General features: G+C 32.7%; 4 protein-coding genes across 5 annotated transcripts; 2 read left to right on the forward strand and 2 right to left on the reverse strand.

Moving 5' to 3' along the window:
- Positions 1 to 1545: 1545 nt before the first annotated feature.
- Positions 1546 to 5958, forward strand: LOC126834199 (minor histocompatibility antigen H13). Its single transcript, XM_050565956.1, has 8 exons — positions 1546 to 1963; positions 3321 to 3419; positions 3551 to 3633; positions 3920 to 4094; positions 4176 to 4359; positions 4437 to 4560; positions 4628 to 4816; positions 4937 to 5958. Exons 1-8 carry the CDS (start codon positions 1769 to 1771, stop codon positions 4998 to 5000), a joined length of 1113 nt encoding a protein of 370 aa, XP_050421913.1. The 5' UTR covers positions 1546 to 1768; the 3' UTR covers positions 5001 to 5958.
- Positions 5959 to 14065: 8107 nt separating this feature from the next.
- LOC126834835 (uncharacterized) lies at positions 14066 to 18489 on the forward strand. Of its 2 annotated transcripts, XM_050567027.1 has the most exons (11): positions 14066 to 14394; positions 15338 to 15477; positions 15587 to 15679; positions 15741 to 16037; positions 16110 to 16199; positions 16286 to 16597; positions 16700 to 16852; positions 16955 to 17245; positions 17305 to 17574; positions 17656 to 17863; positions 17930 to 18489. In XM_050567027.1, the coding sequence occupies exons 2-11, from the start codon at positions 15384 to 15386 to the stop codon at positions 18078 to 18080; spliced, it is 1959 nt and encodes a 652-aa protein (XP_050422984.1). In that variant the 5' UTR covers positions 14066 to 14394; positions 15338 to 15383; the 3' UTR covers positions 18081 to 18489. The 2 variants fall into 2 exon arrangements, with proteins under 2 accessions (XP_050422984.1, XP_050422985.1); XM_050567028.1 differs by lacking the exon at positions 16110 to 16199.
- Positions 18151 to 25175, reverse strand: LOC126834838 (uncharacterized). Its single transcript, XM_050567030.1, has 7 exons — positions 24427 to 25175; positions 23522 to 23659; positions 20863 to 21101; positions 20080 to 20198; positions 19738 to 20002; positions 19338 to 19654; positions 18151 to 18416 (listed from the first exon to the last, which is right to left on the reverse strand). The coding sequence occupies exons 1-7, from the start codon at positions 24497 to 24499 to the stop codon at positions 18227 to 18229; spliced, it is 1341 nt and encodes a 446-aa protein (XP_050422987.1). The 5' UTR covers positions 24500 to 25175; the 3' UTR covers positions 18151 to 18226.
- Positions 21853 to 23528, reverse strand: LOC126834836 (ubiquitin carboxyl-terminal hydrolase 22-like). The gene has a single exon (XM_050567029.1). It carries the CDS (start codon positions 23477 to 23479, stop codon positions 22049 to 22051), a length of 1431 nt encoding a protein of 476 aa, XP_050422986.1. The 5' UTR covers positions 23480 to 23528; the 3' UTR covers positions 21853 to 22048.
- Positions 25176 to 25237: the final 62 nt, after the last annotated feature.

A 25237-nucleotide genomic window follows, 5' to 3' on the forward strand; every position in this document is an offset into this window, starting at 1 on the left:
GATTTTCCCCAGCTCGATACTAGGTATTCATATCCAGGCTGTCTTCTTAAATTAATTTTTTCTAATTTTCGTTCTAGCATTGGATAGTCTTATGCCTTGCGATTAGTTGTCTCCAACAAGATCCTGTCGTAATGTTAATCGATCAACAGTGCTATAGTGAATTTAATATACCTATACTATAATATTATAAAGTACTATTTTTACATCATTCCAGGATCATGATCTTTTACAAGTTTTTAAAAGATCAACTTTTCCTGTATTGAAATCGTAAAACTTTCTTACAATAAATATAAAATCGTCTCGGTCAATTCGAGAACCATTAAAGGTACAGTGTCGTATTTTAAACAACATTATGCGGGGTGTTCACTTTTTTTTGTACAACCCGGTGTTTGTAATTTCTATCCAAAAACCAAACAAATCATTACTAAATACTAATGTATTGATGTCAAGTCTAATTTTAGAGACAATCGCAATTCGCATATATCCTTTTTTTACATTTTTTTATTAAAAAAAAATTATGACTGGATCAAGTATCAAGCTGTATATTATATAGAACATTTTATTAAAAAAAGGATAAGCCGTTGCCTCTAAAATGTTATCATCTCTATTCTCTTTAGATTTCATAATAGGTGTTCTTGCTCTAAAACCACCACGGTTTAAGTAATAAATTAAGATTTTGCAAAAACATGCTGTATGGGATCAGATCGGAACTAGTCGCCAGTCGGACTAATAATGTTTTACTATACCACTTATATGGTACAGCTAACTAGTTTCAATATTTCTTTTCAAAATCATAGTAGAATTCTACGGATGCAAGTGGTTTTCCACTATGATTACATCCACTTTACTCTATAAAACTTGATTATATTTTTACCAGTCAGTTAAATGTCATTTTTCAAATATTTTGATTACATATTAATTATATTAATTAAACCCTACACGTGCGATTATTTAATATGTAAAAAAACGTTTAAACACAAAATATATTCTCTTAAATTGCACCAAGTAAAAGTACATAACTACAATGCCTCATGAGTCATGACCCTGATGCGACCAGTTTGCATTTTCAACATTTAGTTTTTATTTCGTTCTTAGTTTTATTCGTAATATTTAATTGCAATCGGACATTATTTTTAAAATTATTATTATTCAACTGAACTTTAAAGCGCTTCTTATGATATTTTCTATTTTATTTCTACACTTCTAGTATACAATATATTTTTTATATATATATAATTTTTTTTAACGAATCGTTTATAGTATTCGCTACTGTTCAGACCACAGATTAAATGAAAATGTTAATAAATGACTATTTAGTTATTAATATACCAGTGTACGCTTGTTTGAAATTAGAGATTTGTATTTTGTAATTTTTAAATAATAATTGTAGTTTATAGTTTATACAGTGATAAGAGGAAACTGGTTGGCGCGCGCCTGCGTGCAGTGCGGCCAACGTGACGGACGAAAATGTGTACAACGCGCATATGCTTATCATCGATCGCTGTGCCCTGCAGAAATACGTTGACGTGCGCTATTTGTATTGATACATTTTCTTGATACGTTTTCTAGTTATTTTGTATATCTCTCGTGTAGTTGTTTCTTGTGATGTGGACATAATTTGCAGTCGAGTAAACATATTTTTTTTCTGTTTTACTTCCATTCAATCTTCAGTCTTCTCCGTACAAGTCGTGTAAACGATTAAGCGTCACGACTGTGTGTAATTTAGATAGATATTACTTCATTAGTTTAGTAGTGCAATTCTCTAGACATGTCCGAAACGGTGGACAACATAATCGAAGCTGTGAACAGCACGAATGGCACCGACGCGGCAGAATCGATCCTGAAGAAGACGCCGGCCACCTTCGAAGGCATGATGATTGCTTACAGTAGTCTAGTCATTATGGCCCTGGTGCCTATTTTTTTCGGTGCGTTCCGATCGGTAACGCTACACATACAAAACAAAGTAAGCATACTTGTTATACAAAGTACATACTTGTTTGCTTGGCGACGGATAAACTAACAAAGCAAAACGCATTTCGGTTGTAACTATTGTACGAGTTCATTAGCACGACCAAGGAGAAGCGTTATGAGATAAAGCTGGTTTGAGTGTAGGATATTGATATACTTTACTGGACAACTTATTTTGCCGTTGATTTAAATTCTGAAAATCAAAACTGGCTCGTTCTTAATCTAAAGCTACTCGTGTGTAAATGCACTTTACAGGACATCTATTTTTTTTCCATCTTGTAGTATTTTTTTGCTGATTACGAAACTGAATTGGTGGACTCCTCTAGTTCTAAAGTAATAGCTACTTGAAATTTGCATATTTCCGCGTATCAATAATAGACTGTGGTGACAGGGGCGGCCGCAGTTGCTCCTGTCACCCCATATATTTGTCCGCAAGGATAGGTTAGGTTAGGTCTCGTAAGGTTGCCGACGCTTCTAGAACGGTAGGTTAGGTTAGTTATGACCTTTAGGTAAGCTATTTTTCCCTCTGGGGGTTTGGGGGCATAAGCCCCCATTCAATGAAGAGTCCCGGAAGGGCTCAAGTCGGCTCCCGAAGCCGGCAAGCGTAGGAGTTGTTCTTTACATTTAATGATTTACTAAAGGCTTCTGTAGACAATCAAATTTTATGTGTGTGCCAAATTGTTTGCTAATATGCAGGCTTGTTTGACAAACAAAGTAAGTGTTTAACGTGTTTGATGAAAATCTGGATTGATGCTGTGTTTGATGCGAACGTCACGCCATGGAAAAGAGAAAACCAAAACTACTGGCAAGTTTGATAAATTTGTTTGTTCTTTGGTTTGATCGTTAGAGCTATTGTTTGATGAAAACGTGAAGTTCGACCAACAACATTATCAAACAAATTTGATTGTCTACAGGGTACTTAAGGCCCTCTGCCTTAAGACGAGGCAATTGTGAAGTGATGCAATATATGTGCGATTCGTGTGAGATTCATGTGATATGTGCAATTTAAACGACTAGAGGTCCACCATCACAAAAATGCCAGAGTTCTAGTGATGAACAGGACATTGCTATGTACAACTTGTATAGAATGTTTTAAAAATAGAAACTAATATAATATTAACGGACCGGACCTGATTGCTATATGTGAGCGGAATGGGGAATGTTGGAAAAAATGTTCAAATTAAAATTTAATATTTTGGAATGTTTAAAACATACTGAAAATACCATAAAACTTAAATAAAAAATATAACATAGAATAAAAGTAGGGCGATTAAACCTATTCATAATATGTTAAAACAAAAAAAAAAATGTACAACATTTCAAACAACTAATTTTTATTTTTATTTTTTTAGATAAAGAAAGAAGTACCTGAATCCATGACTGCCAAAGATGCAATGATGTTTCCATTGATTGCGAGTGGAGCTCTTTTTTCGCTCTATATTGTTTTTAGGGTAAACAATATTTTCATAACCCAAACTAATTATTTTACCTTCAACCACTATTTGTTTGTTTTTGAATTCTCTCCTAAATGGCATACTGGTTGTCGTTAAATGATGTGAAATTTTCTTTTTTTTTCTTATAGTTGTTTTCCAAACAGTACATTGATTTACTTGTCACTCTGTATTTCTACATACTCGGAGTAGCCGCGTTACACAATTTGTTATGGTAAGAAATTTACACAAATATATTTACATAAGCTCATGGCTTAAATATACTAGGTTATTAATTATGTCCACTTTATCATGTTATCAATTCACAAAATAGCAGTGTAAGGGGATATTATTATTTTTATATACATAATACCTTTATAAAATAAATTGATTTGATTGGCTAACCCTTACGCTGACATTTTATTTTTATCATTGAATATTTTGATGGTGAGGGGGTAGAGATGCAATAACTAAGTATATATTTAAGCTTATATTATCGTTACCAAACGTTGTTTCCTCAGTACTTGGTTCAATGCCATAATGCCGACTTGTGTACCCAAAAAAGAATACAAACTTGACTTTATCGAAGGAGCCGAAGACACTAAAATTGAACACATAAACGTCAAATTCACATCTCACGACGTCCTCTGCTTCTTACTGTGCGCTCTGTTAGGCACTGTTTATTTATACAACAAGGTACTGGTTTTGAGCGTTTTTTATTATCAATGTAACAACAATGTGTTCGACAACAATCGATCTCTTTTAATATTTTTTCAGCATTGGATCATGAATAATATTTTCGGACTGGCATTTGCAATCAACGGAGTAGAATTTGTTCACCTCAACAACATCAAAATCGGATCAATTCTCTTGTGTGGATTATTCGTATACGACATATTCTGGGTGTTCGGCACCAACGTCATGGTCACCGTCGCCAAATCTTTCGATGCCCCCATCAAACGTTTGTCTAGCCGTTTTTTAAACCCAATCAATAATTTTATTGAAATTTTAAGCTTTATAGTTTTCTTTTTCTCACAGTTGTCTTCCCTCAAGATATACTCGAAAATGGCATTGTCGGCGCCCAGAATTTCGCAATGTTGGGTTTGGGCGACATTGTGATTCCGGGTATTTTTATAGCTCTCTTACTGCGATTCGACCTAAGGTAATTTTTAAGTACAAGCCTTTGTGGGATGCAAACTTTACTAAATGATAATTTTTTTTGTTTACAGTTTGAAACGTAAAACGAACTTGTACTTCAACGCCACGTTTTTGGCATATTTCTTAGGACTACTGACTACTGTTTTCATTATGCATGTGTTCAAAGCAGCTCAACCGGCATTGTTGTATTTGGTTCCTGCGTGTTTGTTGACACCGATGGCGATCGCTCTAGTGTCTGGCGATTTAAAAGCGTTGTTCAGGTAAGACGATAAAACGGAGAACAATTAAAAAAAAAAGAAATGATAAGTACTAACCTTGTAGTTTTGCTGAAATTAAAATGTTCAAATTAATTAAATGTTGAATTTTTTTTTTATTATTAGTTATGAAGATCATAGCATGGACACAGTAGAGAAATCCAAAACGGTAGAAATCAAAGAAGATTAATGACTTTTAACTTGTTTTTTTTTTTTTTTTGTGTGTGTGTGCGTGTATAAATAAATGTAATTTATGTTAAAATATTTCCATATATTTATATATATGTGTGTGTGTGTGTGTATAACATGTATTGTTAGTTAATTTTTTTTTCTATTATTATTTACTTTAAAATCAATGAAACGTGTGAAAACTATATCGTCTGCTTAAAAATACATGACTTCTAATTTATTACCATACTATTATAAATTGTGTGTATAACAATTTGTCGTTTTTAAAAAAAAATTTTAATGAAGCGTAAGAAATTAATTAAGTATATTACGACAATGTCTGTTTAATTTCTTACGATAACAAATTTATTATTCAAATTCTTTAATGTTTTAATTAATTTTCTGAAAAATTTCTTATTTTATTATTAATTCAAATAATTTTCTTTTTTTAAATCATCGCCAGATGATTAAAGAATTATTAATTATTTGCAAAAATTCCATTTCAAGTAATTCCATTTATATTGAATTGTAAAAAAAAAAAGATTGTACTAGTATTTTTTACAATTTTAGAAATAATTTGTCTTCTATAATTTTCTTCCACAGTTTGCCCTCTGTTTGTAATTTCATATTTTTACCAAACGTATGAAAATGTTTTTGTATGCTGACCGCATTTTTTTTTTTGTTATTAAACTTTCTAGTATTCATGATACTTGGTTGTTTACCGTACATTGTAATCTATCACCTTTACCGAGTCGATTTCACTCTTCCAGAATGTGATCTCAACAATATTGTATTTAAACATAGTATGTTTGAGTTTGTTATAATTTTTTTAGTTTATACTATACATTAGTCTCATTCCAGCAAATTGTATCATTGTTTTCCACTCGGATCATTATTGTAGAAGTATTTATAATTATTACTGTTATAAAAATGAATCTTGTACAATTTTTTGGAACCATTAAAGACGCGTCATACTATTATTTTAAACCGTTTGTTTTATAATTATAAATATTTTATACATAGTTTTTTTACCTTATAGGTGGGTTTTTTGATGTGTTCATTTTTCGGGGTGTTAACTGGATGTTGAATGAGAAGTGGTAAACTTTTTTTTTATTTTTGCCCTTATAATGTAATGCACCTTTGGGGTACGATTACTGATTGCAACACATAAAAAATTATTATTATAACGCTTTTATGAACTCACAATCTTGTTTGTCGTTCCGGGTGGAATCTTGCAACTCAAATTTCGAGCACTTCCCGATTAGCTATCCGGCTGAAACTACGGTGCTCAGATATGAGCGGTAACCAGGTTCAAACCCGTTCCCATCATTACACTTTTTTGCATTTTCTTACAACTTTTATGATAATTTATATAGTAATTATCAACTTTTATGATAATTTATACAGTAATGAATCTAAAATTATAAGCTTTTAAATTGATTACTAATTCTTATGATAATCCTTCTGACCATGCAGTCAGTTTTTATGCCCCTTAAAAAGTATAAAATAACTCACCGGAGGTCTTGATAACCAAATAGGACAGGTGAACTAGAAAAACGTGGGGCGCATCTTTCTACTTGGTTATTAAAACCTAAACTTTCGTGCTAATGCATTAAGTTGTCTCTCATAATGCTGTCTCTCTAACCGAACGGATCAGAAAGTGATAGTATGACTTTTTATCGGAAATGAAATTTAATGGATTTCCGTGCCACTTGCCTTAAATTTCATTGCAAATGGAAAAGACTTAATTGCTATTCTCTCCAAAGTTTGTTTTATGTAGGTTGCTTCAATTTTTTCGTTCAACCTACTTGCTTAACATTTAAAGTAATGGGGTGCTCAATTTTACATGGACATGTCATCAAGTATAATTTTATTTAGAAGAGAAAAAATGATTGTGCATGAATTATGAGTTAAGGTAGTTATTAACGAGAAGATAATGTTATTATATTATACGCAGACGTGTGAAGTAGGTAGTAAAGATGCGCCCCGCGTTTTTCTAGTTCACCTGTCCTATTTGGTTATCAAGACCCCCGGTGAGTTATTTTATACTTTTTAATGGGCATAAAAACGTTACTTTTGGATTAATTTTTTAATCTACTTTAGTTTTTAGTACATTACTTTACGTTGTCATTTCTTCACAAGCTGTCGCAAATTAATCACATCAGTCACATCAATATCTGTGTTATTTCCGTCAAGGTAATATACAGATTGTAAATTGTGGGTACTAGGGTTAGATGCGCGGATAGAATATGTATAATATACTACGGTCAGCCACGGCCGGCGAAGCGCGGCTCGTGGTTGCCAAAAACTAAAAACGCTAGCCTAGCCTAGCCTAGCCTAGTTATCAAAAAGTTGTCGCGTATAGTGAGGCATTGTCCGACACAACCAGTCTGCTTTTGAGTATTCATGATTTCCCCCTTAAAAATTTTTTAAAAATTTTTAGGAATTTACCAAACTTAACTTACTATAGTTACTACATGTTTTGTGTAACACACAACTAATAAATAAAATATTTAGATAGTCCGTGTTATACTCTATACAGCCGTGTTACTCTCAGTCAATACTTTTTTCACGTGGACGTAAAATGGCCGGACACCCTGTGTATCATAATCTATTATTCATATAAATTGTATAAAATACACCTTTCAAACAGCAATCGGTAGTTTCATAATTAAATTTTAAAAAAACTTAGCAGCTTTTATATAAAAAAATAAAACATTGTCAATGGAACTTGGAGCTTTTCCTTGTACAATATAACTTTGCAGTATATTATACATAAACTATTACAAGACAAATATCTTTTATTATTATATATTTACAAATGACCACTATAGTCATCATTTGTTAATCATAGTCATCACTGGGTTTAATAGGAAATTTATTTGTATCTTTACATGGTGTTTTTATGCAACTTGATCTCAACTTTTCACCCCCTTCCAACTTATTTTTTTTATAGAAACTTTTGAAACTTAAATGTCAGCGCATACATATTTCATTAACTTTTTTTAAATTGATAATGATGCACTTAAATTTTCAAATGGTCGATAACCAGTTTTGGATAACTATTTTTGAAGTTTCATGTTTAGGGCAAGAGGAAAGGTAGAGTGTAGTATTATTCTATATACAGGGTGACCACGGAAACATTTTCCACTTTCAAAAAGGCAAAATAATATTAATTTTTCAAAAAAATTGTTTTTTAACTTATGTAATATGTTTGTTGGTGTATGCCATTTATTTTACGGCAATTTTCGAGGAAAAAAAAATTGATTTAACTTGATATTGTGTAATATTATGTTTGTGGGTGTAAGCCACAAGTGTACGCTATTTATTTTACGGCAATTTTCTTTGGATGATTTGAAAGTGGCAATTCGTACAGAGGTGGCACTAATCACCAGGGAGACACTAGAACGATTGTGGCAGAACTTCCTCGAATGAATTGAAAATTGCCTCATGGAAGACAGACATCACCTTCCTGGCCTCATTTTTCCTACTTGAAGTAAATGGACATCTTATAAATTCCTTATTAAATCCTATGAGATATTGAGTGGTTCACGACAAAATAATAACTCTATATATAAATATAAATAATATAAATTAAATTATTATAATTTAATATCATATTTACATGCTGAATCTATCAAAAATTGTGTTGTAATTTCAACAGTTAGATCTCTTCTCGATACTCCAAGTTCTCGCAAATCACACTCGGTAGCACACATGTTATTTGAAAAAAAACATTCTATATATTTATATATGCTGGCAAATACTACTAGTATAGGTACATGTGTATTAAAAACGGCTTGTTTATAACGTAGGTAACTGTTATTACATTTGTATCACCGCACCGTTTCAGTGTAAAACAACATATTTCTCCAAACCGTTTTTGCTAATTTTTCCTGTTGCAAAGGATTTCTTACAGCTAATACAACATGTATAAGCTATATTCTACTGTTTTTGTGTTGATGGTCGTTGTGTTGATTGGAACAACGCGCCAGTCAGCACTACACGAAGTCATTTGGAATTTGACGATGGACAGCCGCCATTTGCACTGCAGTGTAGATATGATTTCCTATCCGGGTTTTTGCATGGTGTTGCCCGAAGTCAAAAGCCTTGACAGAACTTCTCTTATTGAATGCGGAAAACCGGATTCGTCGAGCCTGCAGGTCGACACACAAGTAACAAACTTCTCATAGAAATTTAAATATTTTGCGTTTAAAAGTTTCTCCGAAATCTATTAAAACATAAAATACCTCTCTAAAAAAGTCATATAAGGAAGAAGAAGTCAGTTGGAATTTGACGATGGACAGCCGCCATTTGCACTGCAGTGTAGATATGATTTCCTACCCGGGTTTTTGCATGGTGTTGCCCGAAGTCAAAAGCCTTGACAGAACTTCTCTTATTGAATGCGGAAAACCGGATTCGTCGAGCCTGCAGGTCGACACACAAGTAATAAACTTCTCTTAGAAATTTACATATTATTTTGTTTTTAACAGTTATATACCTACCCCACCGACCAGAACTTGTAAGTGTAAAATTAATTTTTTAAATTTAACTCTATCGCTGTATTCTTCAAATGTATTTCACAGGTTGTTGGAACGACCTTTCTGACTGGCATCCAGGAAATAGGCAAAGGCCTATTCGCAAAGGTGCGTTACGCAGTTGTGGTCAGTGCAGTAGCTATCGTGCTGCTTTTCGCTAGTATTGTAATACTGGTTCTCTTACTCACGGCTATTGCACCTTTGCTACTTATATTGACTTCTTATGCACTGTTGCTGAAACTACTGACTATCATGGTATTTCTGCCGCTGTTTCTAGTGTGGATAATCGCCAGTGTCATTGTAATTTATATCGTTATTCATTTGAAACTTTCACATATCATATAATGTTATCATACATTAACAATTTTCGCATAACTTATATTATTATTGTATATACTCCAAGCAGCTGTACAGCACAGCCATGGTGCGTAACCCGTCTTATACAACTTGGAACACAAACTATACATAATAAAATGATTTTGTATTTCACAAGTTTACTGGTTTGTTTTTTTATGCAAATATATATTTTAGCAATATCGCATGCTATCGGATCGTTTTCATTACATAAATATATATATATATATATTATATTATTTCATGCTGACAAAAGCGTTTCGCACAATAGCCGCGAGTCGATGTAAAAAAGCAAAATAATTTCAGCCAACAACCCTCATATTGGCAAGGGATTAGAGGAGTTTATATAAACAGAAAAGTGGCTACAAAGGATTACAGGTTTAAATTTTTTTTTTTTTTTTACTATTACTGGTACAACAACGGATTTTGTAGCATTATTATATTTTGTAACACCTAAGCTGTGTTATCGCGTTAAGACGAGGATACATTAGTTTACACGGTATTGTAATAATTCTGGGCGTTTTTCTCATACCAGGAGACATATGTTATTATATTTCACAATACAATATCACATAATGCACTTGTGGACGAACAAATATTACAGCGGTATAAAATACAAATATATTATTCAATAGAAAAGTCAAAAGGAAAACTCACAACCTAATTAAGTCGTCTGCGAATCGATCATATCAATAAAAACCAATCACTTTACCACTAAACCTGACAAAAAAACAACATATTATTTTTAAGAAACCCGACCAGTTTAATTAAATCTAATAAATTGTAATCTCTGTTGTAGGAGTTTAGTGTAAAATTAACACTAGGCTAATACAATTAAAAAAAAAAAACACACACACACACATATACCATTAATAGTACTTACTATATAACTACTTACTTATTGAATGCGGAAAAACATCATTGTAAAAATGATACATTTTCCAGTAAAATTAAAAAAAAATAATAAGTCTTTTTCTTCCCAGTCGATAATCAAAAAGTATAAAATAGATTCACACATTCGACGGGAAAGTGTTACAGCGATACATTTTCTTGGTTTTTAACTGTTGGGTATCTCAAAATTTCTCTTTTTAAATTTTGAACTGTTTTTGATTATTTTTATATTACCACAGTTTAAGGTTAAAACGTATTGTGTTGGATACTTTTCTAAAATGTTGAACTGGGAAAAATTAACTTTTTCTAAAATTAAATCAATCGTTTTACACATACAGATGTATAGCATTTTTGTGACCGTTTTATTTGTAAAAATAAATAACATTCGATTATTTATGTAAAATTAAATGGAATTTAAAACTCAATTTTAATCGTATCCTCCCTAATACTCAACATATAAATTTAAGTACATTATAGGTCTTAAAATATGTACTTTTATCGCAATTTTTATGTCTAACATTTACTCATTAGCATCAAAAAGTTTGTTTGAAAGTGATTTTTAGTTATAATTCATGTAGACCTATGATCTCCCCCGCCCCAATTTCTCTGCCAACACTGACCTCTGTACTTCTTTTAAAAATATTGGTAATAAGAAAAAATGGTACTTTTATTTTAAAGTCAAAAGTACAAACATGATACTATGCTTATTTACTTTTTTAATCATCATAAAGAATTCTAATTATTCATTAGATAGTCAGCATGTTAGAATAAGTATTTAAAGTTAAACATCAATTTCTGTTATGATGTTAATTTTTTGTTTCTCCCATATAATTGTCTAAATACTTTATTTAAAATATCTGCTGCTCTGATATCTTAGATGAATCAAAATATATTTAACGAATAGCGCTTTTCAAACTTGAAAGATTATACTAAATCATTGTTCTTTTTTTCTTGGTAAACAGATATCCGTTTTTAAAACAACGCAGGCCGATAAAATTTTTAAAAATATTGTTGGGCGCCTTTAAACCGTCTACAAAACCAAAGGCCAAAGTACATACATTTTTTAAATACCTATATTAAGCTTGCATTATAATTGTACACCTAATACCAACAAATTTAATAAGCACTTATATTTGTCAAAAGTCTAAATTATCATTCAAGGCTTTCAATTAAAACGTTTTGTGTACGAATAGTAGGTATAGTTATATCCTTTATTTACATTAGTTTCTGGCTAGTGCAGCACACTGTAGTGTCAATTACATTGACAACAACAAAGTATGTTGTGTAAGCATAATAATTATTTTCGTGATCGATTTCATCTAGTTAAAAGTCTTGTATAAAAAGTTAGTCATTTTTACTAGTGCGATTCTATTATGTTTTACAAATTATACTCCAACGGTAAATTCTATCGATAAACGGGTGATTGTACTTTTTGTTTCTACAATAATTTAGGTATTCTTGTTAGGAAATTATTACTGTTTGTATTAAAGCTAAGTAATATTTCAAACACCTACTATAATAAGTAATATATCAGGGCGTTCAGTGAACTTAAACATTATTTTTATTATTTCAATTTAATAAAACAGTTTGAACACATGAAAATGCTAATGCCTTAGTATAACATAATTAGATAGGTACCTAAAAATATTACCAGTTTATAGATACAATGTACCGTCGCAGTATAACATGTTAAACATAATAAAATAATATACTTTGTTTACATTTTTATACTTATACTTTGCCGTAATAATAAAAATTCCTAATTTTTTTTCATATAAGACTTTTAACTTTTGAAATCGATCACAGTAAAATCCAGTCGTAAAAGTCAGTTTTATAGCAAAAAGTTTCAGAAAAATATTTATTTAATCACTAGTTTTTGAACTTAACTTCTTAACTTGTTTACTGAACAAATGCAAACAAAGGCTGTACTATTTGTTGAACGTGACATACTTATGCTATTCGTTTTAAGTTTTAACAGAGAACCTTTAGAATAACAATTTTTTTTAACGTTTCGCCGTGACTTTTATGTTAGTGTGATATTTTTCTAGCAAAAAAATCAAATTTAGGACACACGTGTACAAAATACAAACATAACAGGTACTTGTTTTACGACTTATTTATTTAATTTTGTTTTTTTCATCGATGTAAAAAAAGTAATACCGTAATATTATGTATAAATTTGGGGGTGCTTAATTTGAGGGTAAGCTCTGTATTTTCCAGGTATTTAATTCTGGATTTAAATTAATGAGGGTAATATTGTTTTTGAGCAAGGATGTTGTATGACAATTTGACATGTAAAATTTGTTTAACTAAGTCGTTGATTTTTTAATATTAAACATTTTTAAGCAGAAGTTTTAAGACATAAAAACGAACAATATTAGTGGGAGCTTATTTTTAAAATGGGGGTGCTACTACCCCCTAATTGCGCTGATATATAAAGTTTTGATCGTCAGTCTTTTCTAATTACTACTTTCCGTTGTTACCGATGGGAAATTCAACAAAATATTGCGATTATTTTTTGCATACCAGATGACTCCTTATTCACCAGTGTAATTTGGGTTTACTTAAATAAAAAAAAGTTTGAAAGCACAAATTTCTCGCCGGTCTGTACACGTATTCCTGAAATGTTGTTGAAATATTTTGATAACTGAATTTTCATAAGAAACTGAATTATCGGTGGATCGTCTTTGTGCGCCGATTGCCTATGCATAAGAAATTATATTTATCCGTTATCGACTTCTGATCAAGTCTTAGGACTAATACAGAAATTTTTCGATATTAATTCGGATTACACAAACATGGTATAGAGGAAGCAGTGGAATTAAAAACTGAGGATTTAACGCCAATCATTTTTAAATGGCTCTTAAAAAAATTATCTTAAAATAACGAATATAGTACAGAATCGTGAATTAAGCACAGAATAACCATTAACCAGACGAGAAACCTAGGCCGGGACTGATGTGTCCGACATTTTGTTTTTGCGGATTACGTATAATAATCAAGCTTTATCCTGGTGGCAATAGCAATATGCATAGATTAACTAGATGTATTTAATGTATGCAATATCGGCAGTGGGTCTTTTTCGGCGGTTCATAAGAACCCGTTACCCGTGTATTTTTTTAAAAAGTTTCCCTTCTAGTTATTCAGTAATTTGAGTCTATGGTTATCACTACAACCGCATTGCCGGTGACCACGGTTACCTAACCAAGGTCAGCTGACTGCGAACGATAACCGTACGGTATCGTTTTTTCCACGAACGATGCGTCGTGATGTTTACCGTTTCCTCTCTTTGCAGGTCGAATATTATCGACATGGCGGATGTGTTGCGACGCCCTGTCGAGTACGGACTACGGTCTTGTTGCGTTCTGTATCGTTGTCACGTCTTGTACCGACCGCGAAGTCATATACTCTAACTTGAAAATAACTTACAAGACTTCATTAAGTCGGGCCTTTGATGTGTGTTTTTTCTCAAAACGGCTACAACGACAGCAAGTGATAGCCGTTCTTTGTCGAAGTCGGCGACCGATTCGATACATTATTATTTTTGCGATCACATTGGAAACGACGACATATTCAACTGACGTTGCGGCGAATCCGTTTTGCAACAATCCGCCAAAGAAATCTGAACGGAACGTAAGTGCCGGATTGTTTCGTTTCGTTATCTTATTCTCGCCGTTTGAATAATAATAATAATAATAATAGGCGCATCTAGGGGGGTGCTAGGGGGACTTTAGCATCCCCGAAAATTCAAACCCAAGATTTGTGAGCATAAACTTTTAATAATGTAAATACTATGTTCACACATAGATTTAATATAAATATATATTGTAATATAATATAATCTATGGTTTAAATTTTATTTTATATCTAATGGTTCAAAGATATAGGATTATGTTTAGTCAGGTATACATCATTTAAAAACCCCCTAAAATGTTGGTCTAGTAGCGCCTACGATAATTACAACGTGTGGGATCAAAGGTTTTGGTGTGGGACTAGACTAAAACAAAAATAATCTAAATTCAAGAAGTATTTTTAAAATTAGTTTTTTTGTGTTGGATCCACGATAACAGACTGATTGTTTTTTCTTTGAATTATTAATTATATAGAAATAAAATAAACATATTACTTAAAAGATTGTTATTAAAGTGTGTAACACTTGCGTAAAAAAAAAAAAAAATTCCTTAAACTAAAATTTTAATTTATAAACCCTAACATGAGTCATGACTTAACTTATTTTGATATTTTTAAAAGTATTTTCGCTAAAACTTAATCCTGCCTTAGTTTTTTTTTCTGTTTACTATATTCAAAAAAACAATCTTTACCTTTCTTAGTAATTAATAATCCTGAAATTAAAAAAATGATCAACGTTGAAATTATCGAATTCTTTCATTTCATATTCTTTTGATTTTTTTTTGTTTTAAATTTCTGGATTACTACTTAGTTCTTCCAATTACTTACGATAAAAACCAAAACTATTGCATACATTAGTTTGTAAGCAGACACATTTTGATCAACGTTAAAAAATAAACTGATACTATTTCCAGTAAAAATTTTAATCAATAATATTTTTAATTAGTAATATTGAAAGAAACAAATATCAGGCTGTCGATGATTCCGGCAAAATGGTCAACGATGATGATATAACGTACGAACAATTAAACTTAACTGACGAGGAAAACATGCTCGACGGTCAGATAGAGAGTGAATACGAAGCAGGTAATAAAAATCATATTATGTATTATCATCAATGAAGATAACATTTATCTTAATTATACTTCCCCGTTGATTTTAATACACAATTTTAAAAGTAAATTTTAATTTGTAGTAACAATCGACGAACAAGATGTAAACAATATTGAGGAGTACGAAGAGAGTGAAATACAAGAAGTTTATGACACAGACATCGGACAATCTGATAGTAAGTAGTTTGTTAAAATACTGTCTGGGGGTTTGTAATACTTTTTTCAAAACACTTTTAGGCAATTGGCGGCACAATGAGGTGCGATATTTAATTTATTGCTGGTGTCAGATAAGAGAGCAGTTTTCGAATTGTCCGGAAAACAAGAAGAAAGCCTTGTGGCAAGCTCTTTCGGAACGCATGTTGGAACGAGGATATTTTTACGACGCTCAATCATGTGAAAACAAATGGCGTTATCTGAAAAAAATTTATTTGTACAATAAAACACGCCTTCCTAAACAAGGCTCTCCCAAATGCACATGGGAGCATTACGACGATATGGACAGAGCCATCAAAGGCATTCCGCTGGAACCTTCTGGTACACAGTATGCTTAGTTTAACAATTTAATAAATATATATACATATTTATTTATCGTACGTTATTTATTAGACGTTGAAGATGACGATCTCGGGGAATGTAGTGTCGACGATAATTGCATTAGTGCTGCTGCTGCTGCTCCTGAGGAGTCTAATTCTATCGGTTAATAAACAATTTACATCCTAGTTGTTTTTGTCATCTTAAATTATATAAAATAATAAAAAAATCTAAACAAATTTCTGTCGTAGGCATCAAGGATAGCGACAAATGTTATTGGTCGACAGAGTCTACTAAAGCGTTGATACAGTTGTACGGCAAAGACAAAACAAAGTTTGCGTCGGCCAATCAAGGCGACAAACATTTATTGTGGGAAGAAATTGCGCATCAATTGGTCCAATTGGGATATCGGTACGCGGCCAATTCGTGCAATGACAAATGGCGCAACTTGAAAATGTCGTACAAAAAAAATAAACTCAGGGCACTAAAATATGGAGCACAACACGTGAAATGGTACTATTACAAGGACATGGACAGTGTGTTGAAGGACGATCCGCAAGAAAGTACACTGGCTACTGTAATAGGACTATGCCGCCTATAATGGTTGCCACGTCCTATTCTTTTGTTTAATAGTAGAAAATATTAAGTGTGAATTTTCGTTGTAGCATCTAAAATGAACGATATCATCATGATTTCCATGTCCGGTGATAACGAATTCGTGGAGTTGAAGAAAGAAGACGGATTTGAAGATGAAGACGTGGACTTTCAAACACCAGAAATCGACAGTATCGAAAACATTGAGGGCGAACCATCTTCAGGTAGTCGACGAAAAAATTAAAAAAATTGTTTCTTATCCAAACGTTCTTGTTAAAGTTAAACCTATCTGGTAATCGACGATATATTTTTTTGATTTTTATTAGAAGTCTGGACCGAAGCAGCCACCAAACAATTGATTCAACTGTGGGGTATGTACCGTTCGCGGTTCTTGATAGCAGCTCAGGGTAAAAAACAACTGTTGTGGAATGAAATCAGCGAAGCGCTACAACAACGCGGTCACAACTATTCCGGGACGGTTTGCGATCGTAAATGGCGCCTTTTGAAAGCCAACTATTTAAAAAGAAAAGAAAAGTACAAAAAGTTTGGAGTGCACAAAATCAAATGGCAGTATTATCAAGACATGGATCGATTGCTGCGTTTGCCCAGTGAAAGCGGTAAAAATTATAACTTTAAATTTATTCAAACAAAATAATTATAATATAGCAAATTCTAGTTGCGTGGACTATGGATTCGACGGTGTGCTTGATCGAAAGCTTCGACCGTCATAAAGACAAATTCATGAAAGCGGCAACTGGCGAGAAGCTTTTGATTTGGCGGGACATAGCCAACGAAATGATGCAGAACGGTTACAGTTACACTCCGAGGGCTTGCGACAACAAATGGCGTACGTTGAAAAACCGGTACAATAAAAACCGAATGCGCGTTGAGAAGAAGAAAAAAGTCGTCTGGATATATTACGACATAATCGATTCTATAGTAAGAGGTACTCCTACTCGCTGGTTTTTTCCGTTCCTTAAATGAGTTTGTGAATTTGTCGTACTTATTTTGTCGTGTGTACTTTTAGAATTAAACAAAGACACTAAGAAAATTGCCACCAAAGATGATAGCAGACAATGCGGTAGCAGTGTAAACAGTCATACACTAGACGGCCGTGATCTGGACGAACACGACTATAACGTACAGAGTTCAAAACAAGAGCCAGTCGTTAGGGTCGATGTCATTTCAGAAATCAAAGAGATGTTCCAAAGGAGAAACACAGAATTTGATCAAAGGTAATGGTTTAGTGGTGATGTAAATACATTGTGTCGAACTTGCGCTCAAGAAATTTGTGTGTTTAGGTTAAAGCAAATGGAGGACAACTTGACGAGCAGAGAAAAAGTGTTTGAAAATCTTCAATATCAGACTTTGGAAGCTTTGAAAAAATCAAATGAATTGGAAACACAAAAATTAAAATTACTACAACAGCTCGTTTCGAGATTGCCCGTTTGAAAACAAAACAATGTTTATGAAACATTTTTGTTTTTATATAGCAATGGTTAAAAATATTTTACCACAGAAATTGACTGAGTAACATATAATTGTTTTTTTCATACTATTATGATACATTTTGTTAATTATACATAAAAAACGCAAGTTTAACTTAAGCGTTTGCAAATGTCTTGTCTTTTTTTAATACTGATCTCGTCGTAATAATCGCAATTGAATGAACAACACTCGTACGGTTCACTTTCGATGTCGTCATCGTTACCCAAGCAAATGTTGTGCAGACAACAAGCTGCAAATATTAGTATGGCAAATTTCTCTTGGCCCCATAAATCCAAACACCTGAAATAATCACGTTACATAAATTATGTTACATTAAATATGACATTTCAAACTTGAATACAAGTAAGGCACAGATCGAAATGCACAAAAAACAATACTCTTAAAAATATGTTAATGCTAACCAACAAATGATATTCTATTATTGAAAACTTCTGCAAAAAGTAGTAATGTATTTTGTTAAAAAAAAATTACAACTTATGCGGTATATTTTTTTTTAAACAACAAATTGTTCGTTATGAATACATTTTTAACTACCATTTTAAATAATAAGATATTTTAAATAATTTAATACCTACAACTTAAAATCCATGGCATAAATTAGAGACTAAAGCGCCCAAGGACAAGATATTTTTTTGCACCCTATATTACATGTTAACGTCGTATATATTAAAACGGACAAAATAGCTCTAAAATAAAATGTGCTCGGAAACGATGGTAGCTACTATGGTTAAACACCACTGTTACAAATATTTTTTCTTAAATATATATTTTGATTTGGCTATTTTAAATAACCCATTTTATTTTAAATATTTAAATAAAAAAATATTTGATTTTATTATATTTTAAGCAGTGTTATTTAAACAATTTTTTAAATTGTTATTACCAATTTTATTTACTATTCAAATTCGCCCAAATGAATATTTATTTAAAATTACTATTTGGTTATTAGTTTAAATAAAAAATTGATTTTAAATTATCTTTTGGGTTTTTATTAAATTAAATTTTTATTTTTAATTATTATTTAAGACGTATAAAAAATGATTTATAAATTATATCCAGTTTTGATTTAACAAATTTAACTTGTAACTATTATTTAAATAAAGACGTTATTTTGGAGTTCTCCGCAGGTTAGTTTGAGGGCCTAAGTTTACTTTTAGCATTTGAATGGAGTGCCAGCGATAATCTAACATGCAAACTCACAACAGTCGCTTGAACCGTCCTAGCAGTTTGCCAAATGCCAATTGGATGATCTTTAATGGCCCTTCGATAGAGTCGTTGTAGTTACTTTCCAGCGGGTCGTCGGGTGATTTATTGAAAAACGGCTTCATCAAGTTGGGCAGAAGAGGGTAACACGAAGCGCCAACAATGTGTGTATCGCCGTTCGGAAACAATGTGTCGGGTTCGTTCAAAATCGATTCAGCCAGCGGACTCTCCAGGAACGTCGACGTGGTCACTTTAGACTTAAATAGATAACTGGTGAAGACGTTATAAAACTGATACTTTGTGTTGCACACGCACTTGAACAAAAAAAAAAAAAAAATCAAACAGTCTCTTCTTGATCAGTACTCGGACCTCGGTTTTTATAATTAAACGAACGTACTTGGATTGCGATGGACGTTCTGTCTTTGGTGTGTTTGGATGGATTGGACGTACAGGTTTTTCTCAAATCCACCGTTCCGATCACACCAAGTATGCCCGGGAATTTATTGCCTGGCAATTGGTCGAATGCTAGTATTTCTGAATCGGCTTGTTGATCTACCGGCCAATATATCAACTCATTCATGTGTTTGAACAAGCTGTTTGTGATGTCGTTGACACACTTATGCGCGGTACTGACTGCAATGTTAAATTTTGTCGATATTTCTCTAGAAAAAAAAAAGTATATAATACAATTGTTATACGAGTGAGGTGTTTTTGTCGTACGACGCCGAAGGTTTATTACTTGTAGCTTTGGACGGTTCCCAGGTACGTGAGCGCTACCATCAACTGTTTTTCTACATCCCATTGTGTTCTTTTATAGGCCGCACCGCCAAACTCTTTCATCAAATGCTCAATAATTATCTAAAAAAAATGCACCACGTAGAGAGATGAGAGATAATTTTACGATATAAAGCTGACACAACTGGCACAGAGAGGTCACAAGTGAGGACTACTTAGGTCTTTAATAATTTTTTAATTAAAAAAATGATTAGAATTTTGATTTAAAACAAAAATGTAATGTATTCAAATAACATCCAAGTTTTTGAATTAGATTATATTTGTTCGATTTTATAAATAAAAATATGTATTTAAATTTAACATGAACATTTTTTATTTGAAATTCACTTTTTAATTGTTTCAAACAATTGTCAGTAACAATTTAGAATTTTAAATCATTTTTTATTTGATATTAAAATTTTTTAAAATAAAAATACAATTTTAGTTAGCTTAATTACACTTTTGGTTATTTTAAAATTGTTAAAAACAGTTAAGGGGATTAAAAGCAGGCGATTTTCAAGGGTTTTTATATAGGAAATACATACGATCAAAATATTTAAAAAAAAGAAGCGTTTCCATCTTTTCTGGGTTAAGGGTTGAAGTTACTTTTTTTCGTCTTTTTATTGTGTTTAAAAGATTATCACACACAAGTTTGTTGAAGTAACACTGTTAAAAACAATACTTTCTCCGTTTCGCATCAAAGTACAAAATTTAACATATAATAATTAGTAAAATGATTTTTGTTTACATAGAATGAACTTCTGGATACAAAATATTGAGATTTGAAATTCGAATCTTCTAACTGAGATGATACTGCCGTCATCGGCAACAAACCGTCGTCTTCTTTGCTATCATCTTGATGTTCGTCGTCGACAATCTCTACCGTCCTATCGTCTTTATCGTTTAACGATTCCAACAGCAGCTCGGCTTCAAAATTGAAATTGATCGCTTTTGCGTGGGCCACGGTATTAAGTAATTTCATCGAAGCTAAAAATAAAAATCAATCAACTTTGATTAAAACTATTTAGTCAGAAAACATAAATAAATCATCGACGATTTGATTTTTTGACTGTACAAATTACCGTACACTGTTGATAATAACTTGTCATTTAATTTTGTGCTTAAAAAGTTGTATTATAACTACAAATTTATTTTCTTAAGTCGTAGAGTATGCGGTATTAGGGAAAATCTATGATTGTTTATTAATACTAAATATAATCCTGTGTAAATTGTACAATGATTTTGCAACTTAATTTAATGGCTTTTTGTTTATGAATAATATGGTTATTTTGTTATGTTTTTATTGGTTTAATAATTTTACCTATAATTGTTAAGTTAGTTAATTATTTTAAAGTTTTTTGTTACGCTAAATTCTAATCAAACTATAGCATCCGTTTGAATAATAATTGTATCGATAAATATTAAATACACTAAAACTAAACTTAATATATATATAAAAAAAATAATCCCAATGTATAATTTGTTTACATTGAAACATGAATACTATTTTCGTAATTAATAAAAAAAAACACATCGATAATAGTTCTTTTTTTTAATTATCAAACCTTAATTAGTTATCTTTTTTGACACAATAAAACTGTAAGAACAACTCTTAAAATTAATTTGTAATTATCATTTATAAATTTTAAATCTAAATAATTAATTATTTTAATATTAAATTATTATATAAAAAATAGTGATATGTATGAATACAAATAACAGTTAAATTATTGGTATAAAAATAAAATATTGATACGACAAACCTACATACTTAAAAAAAATAAAAGTACCTAATTGTTTAATTTTTTAAACAAGAAAAGTAAAGTTGATATTTTTATTACGACATGCATAAACAACACATATTTATGGCCTAATGTTTTAAATAATAGATAAATACAAGTATACGTGTGATCCAAGCGCGGCCGTTGAGTTTATCAGTAGAAGTTCATGAACTCCTTATGGTAGAATAGCAGATAGGCTGGACTCCTTAAGACGTCGTCTAATTCGACAATTCGCACGACATTGTCGTTGCACTGGTACCAACGGCCCAAATGCCGCACGTATGAAAGATAATGGCCACCATTGAGTTGACCTTCGTGACAAATGACAGAGTACAGTTTGTACACTGTCTCGTAAGTGGCCAGACACTCGTCGATAAAACTGTTGCCCGTCAGAGTTTTCTTTTCGATAAACTTAGCCATGTTCAAAGTTTCGGGAAACTCCACAATAGTTGTGATTTTATTGGAAACATTGTCCGAGGGTTGGCCAAACCGTTTCAGAATAAAACATAGCACCATGGGCAGATACTTCAACGTCAGCTGCTTGGTCGATAGTTGTTTGGACTTGCAGTTTGTGCAGTCCAGATCATTTAACAACTCCACTTGGCCGTACTGTTCCAGACACTCCATCAGGGTGATGCTCAATGGATACTTGCCCTTGTCGTCCAACGCAAAGTATATGGATATGTCGTTGATAATGTCGATTTTCGACGATATGTTACAACAGCTCTGGCAAACAATGTCGCTCTGCAACACTCCGCGAAACATCTTGTGTATGATACACTGACAGTTTTCCAGGTGCCTCAGGTCTTTATCGTTCTCATTGGGTTTGATAGTTTGCTTGTGTATAATGTCCAGTATGGCAATGTAACACTCGTGAGCGTCGTGCTGCAGTGCGGTGGCCATGTAAGTGGTGTTTTCCCAAAATATTTTCAACAGTTTTTGCAAGCCGATCAGATTTATCTCCAGCGTGTACGCCTGTTGATAGATCCTGCTGATTTCACACAAGATACATCGATTGGGGTCTTTCAAATTGGGACAAACGTGTTGGTCAGAGAGGACGTAATTTCTCAACATCGGAGTGTGCATGAGCACTTGTAGCACGCTGTTCAAGAAACACGTATTTCCTAGATTTACGAAACCAGGCACGGGTATGTTGTTGACATACTTAATGTTATTGTTTGATCTAAGCAAATTGATATGGTTCACAGACAACGGTCGGCTTTGAAAACTGTAAATGTCTTTGCGTAACGAATTGGCTATGGACAGCACGTCACTATCGTAGATGTAATCTTCACATTCGGCACAGAACAAATGGCCAGCGGTCAGGTTAATGCCGAAACCATGTTCGGTTTGGGCATAATGTTTGATCAAGTGAAGACTACACGCAAAGTACACACAGTGTAGACACGACAGGAGTCGTGGACCGAAATATTTGCAATCATGACATTTGGCTAATTTTTTTTTGGCTTTTTTTGAGTTTTCAAATAGACAAGACACAAAATTACAATGAACAATGCGATAGTTGTTGAGCAGCTCGTCGTTCTTTTGTTGAATAAAATGTTCACAACCCGTTATAGATGCCATAGTTAAGGTTATAATGTAAGTAGTGTTTATGCAGTAACTTACTATTGCGGTTAGCAAATCTCATAGACTGGCCTAAATGCACATGGTTGAACGCTTCTTTTTTATTCGTCCCTAACTCCAGGAATAGATAATCGTACAACAGATTGGTAATGCTTTTTTTTTCAGTTGCAGATGAGAGTTCTGGAAAAAATAATAAAATATACAAATATTAGATTAAATTAATAAGTTATTTAATATTGTAATACATTTTTTTACATTAGTCGTATAGTCTTCAAAACAATGGATTTTTGTTTTAGGAAATAAGTTACGTTAGGTTAAAGAAAGTATTTTAAATAAAATAAAACACCCAATTTACTAATAAATTCACTTATAAAAAGGAAATATCAGGGCTTGAAACTGGCAAAATCCCAAAACCCTAAAACTATTAGCGGTTTAAAATAGAAATTTAAATTATTTGAATAAATAATGTGTTTATTACACTTTTTAACAATTGTTAGAGGAAATAATGGGATCTGCATATTAAATAAAAAGTAATTAATATTTTAATAACATTTAAAAAAGAGTTTTAATAGTTTTGTTTGTGTTTCTTACACAATAGACTACTTAACAGTTGGACGAAGAATAGTTTGATGATAACAATTACGGCCTCTAAAGTACAGAACGACTAACGACCGTATCATACAATAATGCCAGAATTAAAGTATTGTGTACTCAACATAATTATCAACACTCATTAAGACCGCAAAGAATCCAAAAACGAAAAAAAAGCCATTTTATTTTAAAGCCATGGCGAATAATACTCGTTACACCTACAATGTTGTGTCGTATTCAGTTTTTGTCAGTGCCAGAACACACAACCAAATTATTACAAAACAAAATACTTTATAGCACTGAATTGTTATTGTTCAGTATTATCAAACATTGTAAAAGCAACGGTTTCTACTCACTCTGGTCCCACGGCTGTGACTGTCTGTCGGTGTCCCGACTTGAAGAGCCGCACGGTTGTCGATCGGCCGACATTCAATCCGATCGAGCTGTGGCCGTTGTCATATTTTATTGTACAAATAATTGTAAATCCATTCGATTTTTGCTTAGGATTTAATAGTATATTATGAGTTTTTTTAAATATAAATATTTACGTATATACACACTAGTGATTGTCGACTACCGACTGTGATATGTGAAACGGTTACGAAAAGTCGAAAAGCGGTTATCACAAACAAGTAACGACGGCGTTTTTGACGTTATCACAATAACAACAGCAGCTGTGCCGCCGCGCCGGTTTGTGTTATTTTTTTTCTAGAAAATAAGTTATTGTCCGCTTTTACTTTTTCTATCATCAGACGGACACGGTCGGCTGCGGCGATGGCCGTCGGCCGTTGGCACGATTCCACGGCCGCCGGCACGGGAATCGGAGCGCGTTACGATAGTAATAATAATAATAATAATAATAATAATATTTTAACTGGGTGTACGAAAATATGAAATTCCTCCGTTCGGGCGGCCGGCGAGTGTGTAATCTATATATATATATTCTATTTTATTATTCTGCTAAATGGTCGTCGTGCGTCGGAACGGGGAAAACAACAACAACGGCGGCGGCGGCGACCAAAATATCGTTGGCCACAGGCGATTTATTTTTAAACTCTGTGCCGCGGCGGTGGCGGTTCGAGCGCGTCGCCGACGTCCGCACGGACTAGACCGCAGCCGCAGCCGCCGTTCCCCTTCCCCCGACCGTCGGCTGTGTGTCGGCCGCCG

The sequence above is a fragment of the Adelges cooleyi genome, unplaced genomic scaffold, assembly GCF_023614345.1.
Source record: "Adelges cooleyi isolate 19-005CV unplaced genomic scaffold, UGA_ACOO_1.1 ACOO_flye_CR_arks_rails_tigmint_CR_PRNA_21, whole genome shotgun sequence".
NCBI lineage: Eukaryota > Metazoa > Arthropoda > Insecta > Hemiptera > Adelgidae > Adelges > Adelges cooleyi.